Source organism: Saccopteryx leptura, chromosome 4 (genome assembly GCF_036850995.1).
Source record: "Saccopteryx leptura isolate mSacLep1 chromosome 4, mSacLep1_pri_phased_curated, whole genome shotgun sequence".
In the NCBI taxonomy this organism is placed as follows: Eukaryota; Metazoa; Chordata; class Mammalia; order Chiroptera; family Emballonuridae; genus Saccopteryx; species Saccopteryx leptura.
Window position 1 is genome coordinate 33,371,361 of NC_089506.1, and position 19,259 is coordinate 33,390,619.

General features: G+C 45.9%; 1 protein-coding gene across 2 annotated transcripts in view; it reads left to right on the forward strand.

Annotated features, from left to right (window-relative positions):
* Positions 1-19,259, forward strand: part of IKBKB (inhibitor of nuclear factor kappa B kinase subunit beta) — a 65,525-nt gene that overhangs the window by 21,102 nt on the left and 25,164 nt on the right. For both annotated transcript variants that reach the window (XM_066380416.1, XM_066380415.1), the window contains 4 exons: positions 884-1,001; positions 3,533-3,602; positions 15,178-15,266; positions 16,748-16,837. In XM_066380416.1, coding sequence (XP_066236513.1) covers positions 884-1,001; positions 3,533-3,602; positions 15,178-15,266; positions 16,748-16,837 — 367 coding nt within the window. The remainder of the gene's footprint in view (positions 1-883; positions 1,002-3,532; positions 3,603-15,177; positions 15,267-16,747; positions 16,838-19,259) is intronic.

The window sequence follows — 19,259 nt, forward strand, 5'->3', positions numbered from 1 at the left end:
GGGAGCGGGAGGGGACAAGGTGCTGCCAGAGCTGAGGGACCATGAGGTGTTGAAATGAAGTCTGGAGAGAGCCAGCTGGACTCTGGGATCTGGAGCGACGGCCCCACCTGCTGCATATCTCAGTCCCGCAATCAGGATGCCAGCCGGACTGTCCAGGCGGATGGCTCCAGAGCTGGGATGGTTAGTGTCCAGCGCTGGGCCTTGTCAACGGCTTTGGGTCAACTTTATGTGTTATATTGTAGTAAGGCATTTAAAATAGTCATCCCAGTGAATTTTCCCTTGTCAGCAGAAATCCTTTTCCTCCTATATTTCCAGTTCTCTCCACTGCTGTGAACCTGCTATTGCTATTTATTCCTCCAACGTGGAGACGGGGCCTGCAGTCCCTAGATGGGCGCTGCCCTCCCGGCAACCTCATCAGGGTGGAAGACCTCGAACAGTGCTCCCTCCGTGACCCTCTTAGAGAGGGGAGGCGTCACCCTGTCTGCATGCACACACCGCACACGTGCATGCACATGTACCCACACACTGTCTTGACTCGAATGGCACGAGATTGGAGTCTGTCTACTTTCTCTGCTTTTAGAAGCAGTTTTGAAGTACAATGAGAACTTGATATGGGGCATTCAAAAGAAAATTAACTTATCCTTGATGCACTCCAGAGTCCCTAAGTTCATGGTGCTAAAAGTAGAGCAGGCTGGATGCTAACTGACCAGGCAGTGAGGCGAGGCACCGGTTTCTGACCTCTGTCTTCCTGCTTACTCCTGAGGGCCCTGGGCTATTCCAGGCCTTTGTCTTGAGACGAGCTTCACTGAGACATGCACAGAGTGAGGAGTGGGTTTGGGCCAAAGCTCAGGTTCCTCCTTCATTGGTTTTTCTTCCCCTCTAGGCTCAACCACCCCAATGTGGTGGCCGCCCGGGATGTCCCTGAGGGGATGCAGAACTTGGCTCCCAACGACTTGCCCCTGCTGGCCATGGAGTACTGCCAAGGGGGGGATCTCCGCAAGGTGAGGCTGCCAGGGGGGCGGGGCAGCCTGTCAGGGAGGAAGCAGTGGGGAGACCTGTCACCGCTCTCATCATCAGGAAGCTCAGGGAGCCACGGTGACTTCAGCGGGATCGCTTTTGCTTCTCCAGTTCCCCGTCTGTGTCCACTGTGGGGCGTGAAGCGAGGCTGAATCAGAAGCTCTTACGAGAAAGTCAGGGAAGGGCTCACTGTACGTTCTGCACAGGGATCACTAGAGTGACAAGGAAACAATCACAGGTCTTGCGTGTGGGGAAAGACTGGACACGCTCCAAAACAAACTTATCCTCCCTCAGCATGTCAGGGCCACTTCAGTCTTTCATGTCATCGTCACCACTGTCCTTATTAGGAGGGATTTTCTCCCACAGATGTGGCAGCAGCACCCTCAGGGTCACAGAGTGGAGCAGGAAGGAGGCTGGCTTACTAATCAGGGAATTCGTCTGGGGTTCCAGAGCCACCACTGACTCACCTTCTGGGCTCTGCTTTTTTTCTTCTCACCAGATTAACTTCTCTTTACTAGAAAGTACACTTCCGGGTGGGTGGTGGCAGCCCTTCGTCATCTCAGGGACGGTGGTGTGTGTCCACCTCCCTGATGTTCTCTAAAACAGCATCACACACCTGCTTTTATGTTGCTTCGTTTGATTTCTAACAACCCTGTGATGTTGGTAAAACAGGTATGGTTCTCATGTAAGGGCTGGATATCAGGGCCCAGCAGGTCAGGTGGGTGGCCCCCTCACACAGCTGCAGTGCGGAGCTTGGGCCGCAGCCTCTATGAGCCCAGCCGCAGGCCACCTCTCCATCTGTGAAACCGAATGGCGCCAGATAGCATGAGGACAACTACAAGCTCTGGACAAAGAGCTGTTTTTCTGTTGAAAAAGAGGTTTTTCTGTCAGTGCACATCTTCCTCACTCTTCCCTTAGAAGAGGGTCCATGATATTAGGGAGGGACACCCAGGCATTTCTTCTGTCTGCACATGGTGGTTTCCTGGGCTGGGCAGCTTGCTGCTTTCATTACTCTTCTGGCTCTTCCGTCTGCGTTTTCATAAGGAAACTTTCCAGGAGGGTTGATCCACCCCAGTAGCTTTCTTCCTTCCGCCAGGAGAGGTGGGCGATCGTGGGAATGTCACGGATGTGAACATAGTCACTGGCTTGACCATAGGCAGGGCACTGATAAAAGATGAGAAATGGGGGAATGAGACAAAGCATCGATTTTCCTCTTTGTTTTCCTAACCTTTGACAATCATCTGATTACTAACAGCAGCTATTTAAGGAGATAAAGCCATGTTGTCGTTGAACACATGGTTCCTAAGAGGACAGTGTAGGAGGTAGGTGGGATGTGACTTGATTATGGAGGGCCCTAAAGCCAGGCAGAGGACTTCAGACTTGATCTTGTAGATGGCAAAGAGCCAGTCAGCCAGGGCCGAAGATTCATACTTCAGCATGATTAACCTGGCGTGGGCACAGGGTGACCTGGGGAAGCAGGAAGTGAGTGCACTCTAAGGGGCTCTGTCCAGGTTGTTCCTGGTGGGGTCCAGGGGACCTGGAGGAGGCCGCTACCCAGAGCGATGGGGTTCTCTTTGTTCTCCAGATGAAGTAGCCTGTCTTTTCTTCTTCTAAAAAGTTCAAAATCTACACCCTGGCCAAAGACAAGCTTGGCCAGCACATGAGCAAATGTAAAAGCCAGAACAGATTGAAAGCGGGAAGCCTGTACTCCTGGCTCAGGAAACAGGCTCTTGGGCACTCGTGGTTCTAAATGTTAGTTAATGATTGCAAACCTCCATTGAGAAGATTTTTCTCCATTGTCTTGATTGGAGGCCAATTTCCAGTAGTAGATTGAGCCCCTTGAAGAGCTGAGAGGGCCAGGAGGGCAAAGGGGTTAAGTGTTTGGGCTCGAGCCTCAGATACCATGGCTTCATATTCCAGCTCTGCCCTGGAATGGCCGTGTGAGCAGACAGATTGCTGAGCCCTCCAGGCTCAGGTTCCTCACCTGCGAAATGGAAATTCCAACAGTACTTACAGTGGCAGTGGGAGGATGAAGTGAGACCCTGCAGGTAAAGCCTTACCTAGCTAATCTGCGCCGAGTTTAGCCTGGTGCCAAGCACGTAGTAAGTGCTCATTAAATATTCCCTTCTGTCATCATCACCCCACTGGCAGGGCGAGGTTGGGAAGTGGTCGGAGGGTGATTTTTAGTTTCTTACAGAAGCTCAGGAGCAGTGAACCAGTTGTGGCTGAGCTTAGAGCATGGGCTGCCCTCCTCAGAACTGCAGCACAGCTGAGATTGAGAGTCCCTCATCTTAGAATGACTCAGACCCCTCAGCGTGCTGAAGCGAGCACTCCTGGGCATTCTCAGTCCAGCTTCCTCCTTCTCCGCCTCGGGCCAGCCCCTGCCAGTCACACCGCGGTCCCCAAAGCCCAGGGCCAGGGTCCGCACTCAGATGACTTCCACTGGTAGAAGCCATTTGGGGACTTATTGGTGGTCTGACACTCAGTCTGACACTTCCTTTCATCTTCTTGACAGTACCTGAACCAGTTTGAGAACTGCTGTGGACTACGGGAAGGAGCCATCCTCACCTTGCTGAGTGACATTGGTAAATCCCAGCCCTGGAAGTCAGACTGAGCCAGCCGGGGAAAGTGTGAGGTGCCCCTGTGAGTCCTTTTGGAGCACAGAGGGGAGATATTTTGGTCCTCTGGTCATGACATAGGGTTGGGTTGAGGGGTGACAGAGTGGGGAGGTCAACAAGGGGCTAGTCAGGCAGGCGCTGAACTCGGATTTCCCTTCCTTCCGGACTAAGTCATGAAGTGAATTATGATGTATATGGAGTAACAGATTTCCTTTCCCATTACAAATCTCCACTCCCTGCTTTCCCGGAATGGCCAGCGATGGAGTAGGTTGTCATTTGAATGAATTTCATCCCTTGGCAGTGAATTTTTCCACTTCCACATTGGCAGCTCTTTTGCCAACCACAGGCGTAGGATAAACTGCCCTTGTTTAAATGAATCCTTTGGCACTGTTGGTGTTCTCAGATGGGGGTATCTGTGGCACTCTCTGAGAAGACCAGGGTGGCTCCAGGGAGAAGAGTGACCTCAGACTGCAGAGGTCAGAAGCAGTCCCCTACACCCTGGCACCTGCTCCAGGAGGGAACTCGGAGGGGGAATGCCACATGTCAGCATACGGCTCCAGCCTGGCGAGACAGACATCAGGAGTGAAAGAGGGGCTTCCCAGGCCTCTTTGAAGAAAAGTCATTTTTAATCTACATGTTTGTTGGGTCAAGTTGACTGTTTGGAATGTAAAGTTTAGAGTTATCCAGTCTATCACTGAGATTTGGGGAATGATAGAGCATTTTCATCCCTTTCTCACAGCAAACTTTTTGAAGCTGTATTTTGTTTGCTCACACTTTATTTTTAGAAAAATGTCAAACATAGAAAAGTTGAGAGAGTGAAACCCATATACCTGTCACCCGGAATCACCGGTTCTTCCAATTTTGCCACAAGCTGTATTCTCTAAGTCTTGGCCGGGAAGGCTGGGTGGGCCTCCGGTCCCTGAGACACTTCGCCTTTCTGTGGGTCTGCCTCTTTCCTACCTTGTGCTGCTTCTGATGGAAGGTGGGCAAGAAGGAAATGAGGTGGGGCAAAGTCAGGCAGTGACGTGTTTAAGGTTAGGATCCAAACAACCTGACAGAAAATTCTATCTCCCTTTCTATCCTGTGCCTTTGTCTTTTGAGTGGAGTCCACAGTGAGAGCATTTGATGTTGCATCAATTTTATCTGACTTGGGTGGGTGTCCACCGCTGGCCAGACTTACCTCTTTCATGCACTGGCCTGTGTGGTCTACTGGAAGCATCTACCTAGAGGGTCTAATCCATAGGTGAAGAATCTCATCTGTTTTCTTGATATCTTGCTACATGGCTCGCTCATCTACCTTTTGCTCATACATTTACTTGATTATATTTCTCCCAGTGGCCAGATCATTAATTTATTCCTTGTTGAGTTGGGTTGAAAACAGGTTAGTAAGTTGGGGAATATTCTTTTGCTCTTTAAGGACAACTTTTATTTTGTTTCTCCGTGGTTAGAGCTTCAAGTCATTTTTTTTTTTTTAGATGAGAAGAGGGGAGATAGTGAGGCAGACTCTCGCATGCATCCTGGCTGGGATCCACTTGGGGCCGATGCTTGAGTACTGAGCTGTTTTTAGTGCCTGAGGCTGACACACTGGGACCAACTGAGCTACCCTCAGTGCACGGACTGTGCTAAAACAAATCAAGCCACTGGCTGTGGGAGGGGAAGAGGGAAAGAAGGAGGAGAGGGAGCGGGGCGAAGCAGATGGTTGCTTCTCCTGTGTGTCCTGACTGGGGTTCAAACCCAGGAAGTCCATACACTAGGCCGACGCTCTATCCACTGAGTCACCAGCCAGGGCCAAGTAATTTTTTAAAAGGTTATTTCTCATATAATTTTCTTTCACTCATTTGTGTATTCAGCAAATAGTTATAATGAAAGTCTTAAATTATTGCCTTATGTACGCATAACTGTTTACTTCCTCATATAACTAATTACTTCCTCAAGTGATTTGCTAGTGTTTTATATTCCCTTCTGGTTGTGTAGTCTTTGGTCTGAGCACATTTGTATCTACATAGTTACCACTGGCTTGTGGAGTAGTGTTCATATTATTTTTTACCTATTCAAGTTGTACATGTGTGTTTAAGTTATACATTAATCAGAATAGCCAAGACAGGTCAATTCCCAAGGGTTTATGTTGTTTGGATGAATATTAAAATTCTTTAGGTCACTGATTCCCCTCTCTGACCCCAAGTTGGAAGCAATGAGGCTTTGAATTAGTACAGTAGAATTAAATTCTTGAAGGTGGAGCCTTTCATTACTTTATCTTCAGCATCTGGAAGAGTAGCACCTTATATAACAGTTTCTTTATAAATATTTGTCAAATGGATGAAATAAATACCAAGGGAAATTAAAATAAGTCGGAACCTATTAAAAAAGAACATATTTACATATATGTAATGCTCCCAGGTCAAATACCAGCTCTTCCACACATTGGCAGGGTGACTTTAGGCATATTACTTAAATTTTAAGATCATCGGTTTTATTAGCTGGGAAAGGGGACTGTTACCTTATTAGAACTGGTGTGAGGATCCAAGGAGATGATGTACACAGTGCTCCTGGCACAGTGCTCTGCTCCTGGCAGAGTGTGCAGTCAGGAAGTGTTAGTTCCTCTCTCATTTTCTTCCTCCTCTGCATTGAATTTTTAGCATCCCTTTTGAAAAACCTCCATCCCTCACTTGGGCGTTGACCTGAGATTGGGATCCAACGAGCCAGGCAGATGGTTGTCTTCGGAGTGTTTCCTTCCCCAGGTGCGTGCCTGTCTCAGCCACCTTCTGGATGCAGTTACATCCCCTGACTTTGTGATTGTGGTGGAGGTGGCTAATTAACTTGTATTTTACTTGCATTCCCATTACTGATCTGTGTACAAGATTCATCAAGCTTACTTCTTTGGCAAGGGTTTTGTCACTGAGCCAGAGTTCAAAGGCTTTTCTGGGATCTCATTTTACATAACTCCCTTGTATTCTGAAACATTTCCTGAGCATATTTTGTTCTAGTTTGTCCAAGTGCTGGCGCCTCGTTCCCTTTGTTATAGTTGCCACTTCTATTCTCTGCCAGGTTGACTTCAGATAAGGGGCAGAGCCACACCCTTGACTGCTGGGTCTGGATTCATTGCCTTCTGTTCTGGGTTAAACCCATTTACCGCTATGTCTTCTGTGCCACCAGCCTCCCCTAGATGCCCACTCAGAGCGGCGCCAGAATAATAGACACAGGTAGGATTTTTCCAGTGAACTTTCCATTGTCCAAGGAGATATTGCAGGTCACATGTGAGAAAACGAGCAGATGCCTGGAGGGCACGTGGGTGAGCCCTGTTTCCTCTGCCCGAACAGGCCTGTTAGACTATTGCTCTTATGCTGGTAAGAGATCTGGGGACAGGTGCAGAGGCAGCTGGAAATTCTTTGTCTTCCACCTAATGTGATCCTAAAATAGCTCAGGAAAGTCTTACTTGAGTGGACTCTATTGAAAGAGTCTTACTCATTATTCTCTGGAAAACCTTGGCGTGTGTTTCCTTCTGCCAGTAGAGGAGCAGGTTCCTGGGCACTCGAGACTGAGGGACAGATTGCTGCACTCTGGAGCCCCATGTCTCCGCTCTCTGAGGGGTGGGGACCTGCCCACGCCGGGCCAGCTGGGTGGACTAGTTTGCATTTGCCAGGGCCTTATCCGATCTTAGATCTGACTCAATCTCCCTTGATTCTCCAGGTGGCTGGTTTACTGTGGTGACTGACCATCCAGTCCTCTGGGCCTTCAGGAGCCCTACTCCCCATTTTTGTCTGTGCGGCTTTCTTTGAGTTGCCATCTCTGTTCTTATTAAAGCTGCTCCTAGCAGGCATCTATACTTCAACATTAAAGAGCAGAGAGGGTTTCAGAAAGAACACAGGGCTTTAAGGAAGAGAGCTCCATTCTAGAAATTAGAAAGTTAGACTCTCTACTTAGTATTTCTCTGATTGTGGATTTATAACAAAAGAAGATTACCTGATTTCTGAAATTCAGCTCATTTGTATATAAAGTATGTTGGGGCCATGGCTGGGTAGCTCAGCTGGTTAGAGCATCGTCCTGATACACCAAGGTTGTAGGTTCAAACCCCGGTCAGGGTACATACAAGATTCAACCAAAGAAGCATAAATAAGTGGAACAACGAATTGATATCTCTCTATATCTGCCCCCTCCCTTTCCTTTCCTACCCCTCCTTTCTCTTTCTAAAATCAATAAACTTTAAAAAGTATGTTGGAAAGCATAAATAACCAGATTAATTAATATAATAATAAAAGAAGAGACAACTAGCTTTCAGTTTGGTCTTTGCTGCTTTCCCAGCTCTGTTTCCTTATGCAAGGACTTTTTTAGTGCATTTATCTTTCTACTGTTTCTTTACGGAATACCGTAGTAACTTTCTGGGCCTACATATCCTCAACTGTAAAACGAGTGATTTGCACTAGGTGACCTTATAGAAGGTTCCTGCTAACTCTAAAGACTCCATTTTCATTATTCATGTAGCTGATTTTCAGAATGATTGCCCCAGAATGTCTTGATGTTCACACCACTGTCCCGCCCTGACTGCTTCCCGCAGTTTATCTCCCCTCTCCCCTAGTGCATCATTGCCCAGAGCTTTGCTTGATGCGTTTTGTATTTCTGCTCCGTCCTGTTCATGCCTGGACTGACTACCCACTGCTTTCTAGTATTCTGTCTGCCAGGCCGTTCTCGTGACATCTCCAAAATCCGTATGTTCAACTCTGATGTCTTTCTTTTGCCACTTGTCCCATCTTTCTGCCAATTTTGAATCTCATTTCTTAGGATCTGCCCCTCTTCCTGCTCCACACCCTCCTATTTAAAAAGTCTCCACATACTTTCAGCCTTCCTTTGTGTTGTGTATTTCATTTTCCCTTTTGTTCTACTCCCTCCACTGATTGTGTCATAGCAAATTACAGTAGTGACCTCTTACCTCACCTTCTTATCCCCATCTTATTAATCCGTCTTTCATTTGAAAGGGCACTTTTTTTTAAGGTTTTATTTATTCATTATAGAGAGGGGGGAGAGAGAGAGAGAGAGAGAGAGAGAGAGAGAGAGAGAGAGAAGGGGGGAGGAGCAGGAAGCATCAACTCCCATATGTGCCTTGACCAGGCAAGCCCAGGGTTTTGAACCGGCCACTTCAGAGTTTCCAGGTTGACGCTTTATCCACTGTGCCACCACAGGTCAGGCTGAAGGGCACTTTTTAAAAAATATATATTTTTAAAGACTATTTATTTTAGAGATGAGAGAGAGAGAGAGAGAGAACAACAAAGAGAGAGAGGGAGAGAAGGGGGGAGGAGCAGGAAGCATCAACTCCCATATGTGCCTTGACCAGGCAAGCCCAGAGTTTCAAACCGGCGACCTCAGTGTTGCAGGTCGACACTTTATCCACTGCACCACCACAGGTCAGGCTTGAAAGGACACTTTCATCATCATCCATCATGAGATCAAGGCCAGTCCTTGTAACCGTACATTTCTCCCGACCTACTGTAGCCAACTTCACGTGTTCACGGCTCTGAAGACCCCTCTTCAGTCCTGCTAGCCTTTGCACATGCTCCCCCTGTGAGAGGGCTGCTCCTGCACCTTCCCCACAGCCTGAGCCTTCTTGTCTTTGGGCACAGCTTTAGACTTGCCCTTCCATGGGAACTGCCCGGACCTGTCACTCACAGCTTTCTTTTCCCCTTTTGGCCTGCTCCACTTGGTGCTTGGCATATCTACTGCTGTGTGATCGCTGCCTGGGGTTGACAATAGGGCCTGAGTTCTGGACTTGGGGCCTGTTGACTGTGCAAGTAAGTGAAGAAAACACTTTGATTCACTGGTACATTTTCCACAATACCTAGCAAATGGGAGACACTTTTTATAAGTTACTAGTTGAGTGGATGAGAGAATGATTTTTCACTATTTTTTTCAGCAGTTGGCACGACTGCCTTGCTACCTTGCTTATTAGTCATAGGGACTATTTTAGCCGGGAAACCTTTAGTCGGACTAAATCTTTCTCCACATGTCCACACTTGGCCTTCCAATCTATTTTGTTTGGAAAGTCCAGAGACACCAAAGTGACTGGCACATAGTAGGAACATGGTCAATTTTTATTGAGTGAATGAACATCCTGTTGCCCTTCTTACTTATTGGTGACTTAAATCACCAATTGGTGATTGCCTTTTCTGTCTCTTCTAATCTCTGTCAATCTTTTGGACCATTTATCTTTCCATTTCTTCTCTATTGGATGTATCCCAAACAAAAATGCTCTTAAGGGAGTTTAGTAATCCTTCTGGATTCGGAGTGTGGTAAATAGGGACCCATGGATTCGGAGTGTGGTAAATAAGGGACTCTTTATAAAACTGATAAGGAAGTTTAGCTGGTCCTATCTGTTCCCTAATTTGTGGTTTGAAATCTGAAAAAAGGATACAGAACCTGTGATTTGGGATTCTGGTTCATCTATAGGAACTCCAGGAGTGTCTCATTCTTCAGTTAATGTAGTTGTCTACCTCGTGGGCGAAGGGAAAGCTGGGTAAATACCTGGATGCCGGGCCTGACAGGGGTAATAGGAGAAGGCCACCATTTTTCTGTGGCAGGCCCTTAACTCGGACCTATCTGTGTGGTATCTGTGCTAGGAATTCTTCTGTATAATTGAAACATGAGAAATGAACTTTTAGGCTTCAATGCTTGTGGTGTGGTTTTCAATTTTTATACGTGTATATTATCACTGTTGCTAAAAGTTTAGATTTTTAAAGAAACTTTCAAATGCAAAAGTATTTTTTATAACCTCAAATTCTAATTTTCCATCTAATTTAAATCAAATTAGGTTCTTTTGGCTTGAGACAATTTTGATTCGTTTCATGATACTCTTTAGGTACAACTTCATGAAATGTAGCAGTCAGGCCAAACAAACTAAGCTTTTAAGGGCTGGTTCTGTAAGGAGAGCTATTTAAGAGGTCTTGCATATCAAAGTTTTGCCTGTTTCACTCAGTCCAAGAAACTATATATATAACAATACCTATAGGAGTCTTTAGTTTCCAACTTAAATTGACAAATGTATTTGAGAATAAATGACTGCCCCAAAGCTAAAGTTTGCTTAAGCATAAAAATAGATAGCTACTGACAGTAATCGGTAGAGTCAGTGGCCAACTTGCCATCCCTTCTCACTAAAGAGCTGGTGACAACTCTTAATCAGCATGACGTAGAAAATGGTGCTTTCAGTCTGATCTGAATGGGCTCCCGCACTGGGGGCATCTTGGGACATCTCACCTGCTTGTGCCCCATGTTATTTGCACTGAGATGATCAGATGTGGCTTCAGAGGCCTCGTCTTAGTTTGAACCTATGTGCTTGTTCGAACATCAGTGAGCCTCAACTTTCATACATTCTGCTTTTAAACAGATCAACCCAAACTTTATATATTATATCCTGACACTCTTGTCATATACACAGGCCTTTTGTGACTCAGTCAATAAATATTTTGAGTGATTGCACGTCAGTGCTTCCTGCCAGTCACTAGTTCATTTCTCCAGTAGCACCATCCCTGTCTGCAAGTTTGTGCTTGTGCAATTATCACAGTGTTTTATACTTTGTTTTGATTCTTTAATAAGAATTAGTAAAACAAAATTGAAGGTGTGGTAAGAAGCACTGGTCTTTAAAGTTAATACAATAGAGAACAAGATGGAGTAGAGTATTTTAGGCGTTGAAGGTAGCAAGTCTTTCAGTTCATTTGGGCAGTCAGTGGATCTATTGTATTCAGTTATGAAAGAAAAGAAAAATAAGGACCAACTATGAACTGCTGGCACTGTATGGTGAAAGGCTGGGTTTAAAGGTCAGATATAATTAGACATTTGCAATATAACATAATGTTCTGAGATGGAACTGCCCCAATTAGATGTTAGTTGTCTGGCTGTCTCAGTTTGACTTTCAGATTTGTTTTTCAGGAAACATTCAGCATGGCAGTCTTTATGTAGTGTGTCTCTGATCACTGGTTCCTGTGGAAGGCCTGTCTCTTGCTCTGCTGCATGGGGCCAGCGTGCTGCCCACCTCTCTGGCTTGATGAGTTTGTTTATCATTGTTACACTTCTCTTAGTGTTGTTATTGCATTTGCTTTTGGCTTCTGTTTTTGAACAAAAACCCAGATCATACCATTAATTTTGAAGTGCATATTTGCCATTCCTGAGTCATACTATCTATATCTGAGTTTTATCATCTAAAAACCAAAATGATTTTAAAACAGTTGCCTATTATAATGTGAATCTACCATAATTTGTTCGATCATTCCCTCACGGATGGCTTTCAGTTTGTTGCTGGCCGTTTCACTCCAAGCTATGCAATAGGCATCCTTATTTGTATGTTATACTTTTGATTTCACAAACTAGACTGCCGTAGTGGAAATAATGGGTCAGTGTGTATGTTTTAAAATTTAATAGCTTACTGCAGGATTTTTTTCCCAGAAAGACACCGCAGTTTTTATCCCTTCCAGCAATGTCAGGCAGTAAGCGCCGTTTATTTCTCATCTAAAAGGCTGGTCAGTTGCAGAGGTGACAAAAGGCGTTTCATTGGGCTTTAATTTTCATTTTTGGACTTGTGACTTTGAGCAACTTTCTGCATTGCTCACCATTTGCCTTTCTACTTTTGTAAATTACTATCTTTACTAGTGGGTTGCTTTCTTATGGACTTGTAAGAGGTTTTTTGTCTATTAGGTGTACTTACTCTTTGGCAAATATCTGTTGCAAGTATATATTTTCCCAGCCCTTTTGTCTTGACTTTGTGAAAAGTAATTTTTGTCATAAATTTAAAAACTCCTTCTATGTTATTTGTAGTGCTTTTCTTAATGCCATACACTTTTCTTCAGTTACAAAAAAAATTTTTTTTTTGCTAAATTTATCCATTGGTATTTTAGAGTTTCTATTGCTAATGTGAATGAGATTTCTTTTAAAGATTTTATTTATTGATTTTAGAGAGTGGGTTAAAAGGGATAGAAAGTGAGAGAGAGAGAGAGAGAGAGAGAGAGAGAGAGATAAAGTAAAGGTGGTGGGGGAAGAGTGGGAAGCATTAACTCGTATTTGTTGCTCCTTGTATGTGCCTTGACTGGGTTAGCCTGGGGTTTCGCACTGGGAACTTCAGCATTACAGGATTGCAGGTCAACGCTTTACTATTTGCTCCACCATAGGTCAGGCTTTTATTTTTTTCCTTTTTTAAACTGGATATAACCAACATAGATAAAAGCTATTTGTATGTACTTATTTTGTTTCCAAATAACTTATTAAATTCTTTCCAGTTTTTAGCCTTTTGAGTTTTCTAGGTATATAGTCATATCATCTCCAAATAAAGACAATTTTATCTCCTTCTGATACTTATTCCATGTTTCTCTTTTGTAATACAATTAGCTAGGACTTCTGTTAAAGTTATTAAAACCTGTCTTCTTTTTTTGTGTGACAGAGACAGAGGGACAAGGGACAGACGGATAGGAAGGGAGAGAGATGAGCATCAATTCTTTGTTGTGGCACCTTAGTTGTTCATTGATTGCTTTCTCATATGTGCCTTGACCGGGGGGCTACAGCAGATCGAGTGACCCCTGCTCAAGCCAGCAACCTTGGACTCAAGCTGATGAGCCTTGCTCAAACCAGATGAGCCCGCGCTCAAGCTAGTGACCTCGGGGTTTCGAACCTGGGTCCTCTGCATCCCAGTCCAATGCTCTATCCACTGTGCCACCGCCTGGTTGGGCTAAAACCTGTCTTATGAGTAAAAATCACATCCTTCTTGGAGCCTGGGCTGTGGGTGACTCCCCTCCTGCTGCTCTGTGCCATGACCCTCCTGTGTATCATCATCACATTTCCTCGTCACAGCAAAAGATGTGGGGATCAAGTAACCTCCAAGCCAGTATTGTGCAGGCTCTTTCCTTCCCAACTAGATTTGAGCTCCTTAACATTGGGGATCATGTCCTTATTTTATGTCCCTCACAGAACCTGGCCGACAACCAGGCACATAATAAACATGTCGAATTGTCAGATGTGTTGAACATGCTCCTGTTCTCTTCTTCAGTGCTCCCCACTTCTTCCTTGAAGCTGGGTCTGACTTGACCCTGGACCACCAGATGACCAAAGTGCTCTTTGTCCAGACAGTACTTCTCCTGCACCCACCCTGTAGACTCCGAGCAGGGGTCTCCAAACTTTTTACACAGGGGGCCAGTTCACTGTCCCTCAGACCATTGGAGGGATGCCAAATACAGTGGTCCTCTCACTGACCACCAGTGAAAGAGGTGCCCCTTCCAGAAGTGCAGTAGGGGCTGGATAAATGGCCTCAGGGGGACTGCATTGCAGCCCGCGGGCCGTAGTTTGGGGACGCCTGTGTAGAGGTTAGATTTTTGAGCCTCTACACCAGAGAAATTTCCCTTCTCAAACTTGATCAGCATCAGCATCACCTGGAAAACTTGTTAAAAGAGATTTCAGGGGCCCTGGCTATTTGGCTTTGTGGTCAAGTGTCAGCCGGTTTGTGGAATTTCCAGGTTCGATTCCCAGTCAGGGCACACAGGAGAAGCGACCATCTGCTTCTCCACCTTTCCTCCTCCTTTCTCTCGCTTCCCCTCTCGCAGCAGACATGGCTCGAATGGTTTGAGCAAGTTGGCCCTGGGTGCTGAGGATGGCTCCATGGCCTCACCTCAGGCACTAAAGTAGCTCAGTTGCTGAGCAACAGAGCAATGCCACGGATGGGCAGAGCATTGCCAGCTAGGGGGCTTGCCAGGTGGATCCCAGTCGGGACGCATGTGGAAGTCTGTCTCTGCTTCCCCTCTTCTCAGTTAGTAAAAAGAAAAAAAAAATTGCAGAATCACCCCTGCAGTTTCTGATTCAATAGGTCTAGGGTGAGACCTGAGAACTGTGCATTTTTGACAAGTTTAGGTGCTGCTGGTCCAGACAATGCAATTTGAGAACCATTGCTCTAAACCAGTGGTAGTCAACCTGGTCCCTACCGCCCACTAGTAGGCATTCCAGCTTTCATGGTGGGCGGTAGCGGAGCAACCAAAGTATAAATAAAAAGATAGATTTAACTATAGTAAGTTGTTTTATAAAGATTTATTCTGCCAAATAGTAAAAATCCGACATAAAGTACTTGGTAAGTAATTATTATTATATGCTTTAACTTGCTGTAACTCTGCTTTATAAATTTTATAAAGTAAAGTTACTTCCCTACTTTATAAATCACCATTACTGTGGAACCGGTGGGCAGTTAGAAAATTATACTCCTAACAGAGATACAAAAGTGGGCGGTAGGTATGAAAAGGTTGACTACCCCTGCTCTAAACTATAGTTGGTGACCTCATGGATGCGAGACTACAGTTCTTTCCGTCAGAAAGCCAGATTGTTGTGGTGGCCCAAGTTCTGCTGACATAATCACACCCTCTTCACCTGGGGCATCTTCCCAGGCTCCGGTCCTCCACCATGAGTCTGCACACTGGGCGTCAGACTACGGGTCAGGCACACACAGTAGTTATCTTTCCTCACTTGGGCGATTTTGAAATGAAAAGTGTTTTTTAGGCTTAATGAAAACTCACTCCCCTTTCCACCCTCTCAGCCTCTGCACTTAGATACCTTCATGAAAACAGAATCATCCATCGGGATCTAAAGCCAGAAAACATCGTCCTGCAGCAAGGAGAGCTGAGAGTGAGTGACCTTCCAGGGACTTGGGAAGCCCTGGGGACTGGCTCAGGGAGCTGTTCTGGTGGAGCAGCAGCAAGCTCTGCACTTTTGTTTATATTTGCGTTTCCTTGGGTTTATACAAATATTTGCGTTTCCTTGGGTTTGTATTTGAATTGATTCTCTGGGAATGCTTTTTGATTTGAAACAAAATTCGGCAAAAACTTCTTGCTTGCAGATTGAGGCAAGTTTGAATGGATCACATTGTTAATTGCCCAAGTTGCAGGAATCTGATAAGGAAAACAATGTTTTTCTTCCCACTTCTAGCCCCCACCTTTGGGACTAGCACTTCTTGGAAATAGACCTTTTGTTTTCCATTTGTTTGAGTGCGTCCACTTTTGATGCTAATATGGAAACCAGCTCTCTGTTGGTTCTGGGTGCGGCTGAGAAGAAGCATTTGGGGCTGGCCCCTGCCCATGGAGCTGGTCCAGCCTGCAGCTTTCCCAGAGCTCTTAGTGACCCTCCTCAGTGGCCTCCGGCGCAGGTGTGTCGGTAACCTCCCATGGGGCTTGGTGCTCTGCTTTTTCACAGCCTGGTGTGTTGAGCTGGGGGTGATGAGCAGGGGCTCAGCGGAGAGGAATGTAGTCACTCAGCTATAGGTTGGTCACTTTAATCTCTGCCCGTCAGCATTCTAGGCTGACCCAGTATGACTATCAGAGTGCACACCTTTGTTTCAGTTCACACTTACTCTTGTCATTGGTTCTAAGAGTGGAAAACTAAAGGTATTTACTTCTGAGAAGGGACTGGCCTGATCTTTCGCATCATAAAGTCCAAGTTTAGCAATGTTGAGGGCTGGTGCATGGACGGTTAATGTTGGCCTTCCTCTGGTGATTGGTCACAGAGCAAGGAGAGCATGCGCCTTTTTACAGCATATGTTTGTTTCCTTTTCCCCTAAGTCTACCTTGTGGAAGGCATTCTCCTGTGTATTTGGTGGTGCTTAGGAACTTAGAGTCTACCACCTGGGAATTCAGAAATACCTCCTGCGCTGTCAGCAAACAATCAGAATTCTTTTTTTTTGTATTTTTTTTTTTCCCTGAAGCTGGAAATGGGGAGAGACAGTCAGACAGACTCCTGCGTGCACCCGACCGGGATCCACCCGGCACGCCCACCAGGGGGTGATGCTCTGCCTACCAGGGGGCGATGCTCTGCCCCTCTGGGGGGTCGCTCTGTTGCGACCAGAGCTACTCCAGCGCCCGGGCCATCTTTGCTCCAATGGAGCCTCGCTGCGGGAGGGGAAGAGAGAGACAGAGAGGAAGGGGAGGGGGAGGGGTGGAGAAGCAGATGGGCGCTTCTCCTGTGTGCCCTGGCCGGGAATCGAACCCGGGACTTCTGCACGCCAGGCCGACGCTCTACCACTGAGCCAACCGGCCAGGGCAATCAGAATTCTTAATAGGAGGACAATGTATTCCCATAATCCTTAGATTTCTCCTCCTCCCTTTTTTTTTCAGTTAATACACAAAATTATTGACCTAGGATATGCCAAGGAACTGGATCAGGGCAGTCTTTGTACTTCCTTTGTGGGGACCCTGCAGTACCTGGTAAGACACAGGGTTTACATGTTTGCTGCTCAGTTTCTCTCTGACGTCTGTGTTTGTGGGACTCCTCTTTATCCTTGTCTTATAGCATCTAAGTCTGGCCAGCTCTTTGGAAGTTTGCTCGCTGCATAGGAATTATATGAGGTCAGAGCCTTAATCTGGTCAGGTCAGTACTTTTGGCAGCAGAAGCCCTGTGGAAGGATATGGTCATCTTTAATGATGTCAGAAGGCCTCTGCTGGTGTATCCTCACACAGATCCAATAACCTCTGTGGTTCAGTATTTTCTCTGAAAATGAACAATTTAAATTAGATTCATACTGGTCTGTAGAGGCCATTTTCCCTGAGGCGTCTCAGGGGCCAGTGAGGAGGAGCTGAGCTCTGAGCTCCCATCCTTTCTTTACATTATCTGGTCTTAATGTTGTGGTTCAGTTTGAGTCATTCATTCATTCAAGATATAGCGAACGAATGTAGGTTTTGTGCCAGGCACTGTGCTAGCAGCTGGCAATGTAATGGGAAAGAAGACAAGCATTTTCCCTGGCCTTTAAGAGTTTAGAGTTTACAAGAAGGAAGGCATTACCCTGAGACTTACACCAGTAACTAAGAAATTACAGTTGTGCTAAGTGCTACAAAGGAAGAGTGCCAGTGTGAGAAGGATATGTGTTAGGCAGACCTAGTCTTGTCTGAGACCTGAAGGATGAGTAGGTGAAAAGGAGCTGGAGGTGGGTGGGGTGAGGGAGAGCGAGCCCAGGCCAAGGGGTAGTATGTACATTGGGAAAACAGAAAGTGTGGCTGGAACCTAGAGAAGAAGGAAGAGGGTGTCTTGAGTTGAAGCTGGAGAAAGTGGTAGAGAATAGATGATTCGGAGCCTTTTGCCTGGGTTCGAGAGTTTAGACTTTTTCACAAAACCTCTGCAGAGACATCGAAGGGTTTTAAGTTGGAGAGGGATCAGATTTACCTTTTGGAAAGATCACTGTTGGTATCGTGGGGAGAATGAATTCACTGAACAAGAGTAGGAAGTACTCTTGCCTTGTCATGGGCAAGGCAGGTAGTAAGGAGGTCATTGTGATAGGCAGTTCAGAGCTGATGGCAGCAGGGAGGATGTAGGACAGGGGTCCCCAAACTACGGCCCGTGGGCTGCATGTGGCCTCCTGAGGCCATTTATCCAGTCCCGCCACACTTCCGGAAGGAAGGGACACCTCTTTCATTGGTGGTCAGTGAAAGGAGCACAGGATGCGAATGCCGGGCCGCAAAGCGCAGCATCACTCACATACAGTACTACTTCCGTTTTGTTTTTTTACTTTAAAATAAGATATGTGCAGTGTGCATAGGGATTTGTTTATAGTTTCTTTATAGTCTGGCCCTCCAACGGTCTGAGGGACAGTGAACTGGCCCCCTGTGTAAAAAGTTTGGGGACCCCTGATGTAGGAAATGACTTAAGCAATGCTTAGCAAGAGAGTAAGCAGGACTAGGAAAGGTAATAGATTGCTTATAGATGATACAACCAGTAAAATGTTGATTGAATAAAGGAGCCTGCAGTTTAAAAAACAAAAACAAAAGGTTGAAAGCCACTGGATTTGAAGAGCTTAAATATTCTATCTAGTTCTTAAATTAAAAAAAAGAAATTCTTTAAAGTCTTTCTGAGTGCTTCATACTTCCTTCTTATCCCACCAACTAGGGTATGGACTCCACCAGTTTATCACCCACTCTGTGGACTAGAAGTTTCAGAGTGGTGACTGGTGGGGGGCTGTGGTTCAGGCACCTGTGTGCCTATAATGTAACTGTCTAGGTCTTACTGAGCGTCCTCAGGAATCTCAGTAACTGAGCAGCAGTGCAGTGGGGGGGACCCCATACTCTGACCAGGATGCTCAGTGACATCACTTGCAAGAGCTAAGACTTCTGTCCACAACCAGGCACTGAGATTGACCTGATGATCCTCCAGTTTTCCCTCTTGATTTGGACTCCTTGGCACACCCATAAGTGTCACATGTCCAGCCAGACCGCGTACAGTCCTGTCTCCATGCTTTGCTTGTGATGGTCCTTTTGGAGTGTCTCCTCTCAGACTCTCACGTACGGAGCTGTCTTCCAAGTCTGTGTGTCTGGTCCCACCTGCGCTTCAACACTTTCCCTGGTCACCCCAGCCCTCTCTGCTTGGTCAGCAGTCACGCACCTGGCATTTTTCTTGGCTAATTATAAATATCCCATTGGCATTTTTCTTGCCTGATTGTAAATATTCCATTTCATTGTACACCACACATCATAAACCACATCAGTCTAGGAGACTTGGTCAGCATTTAATGTATGTATTATGCATTTGGTGTGTATAGCTCTTTTTCCTTTGTTTGTAGTCTATCTTCCCATCTCTACATGGCTATACCAAGAAAAGGGTGTACGATGTACACTGATCTACCTAAAAATACCCTTAGGG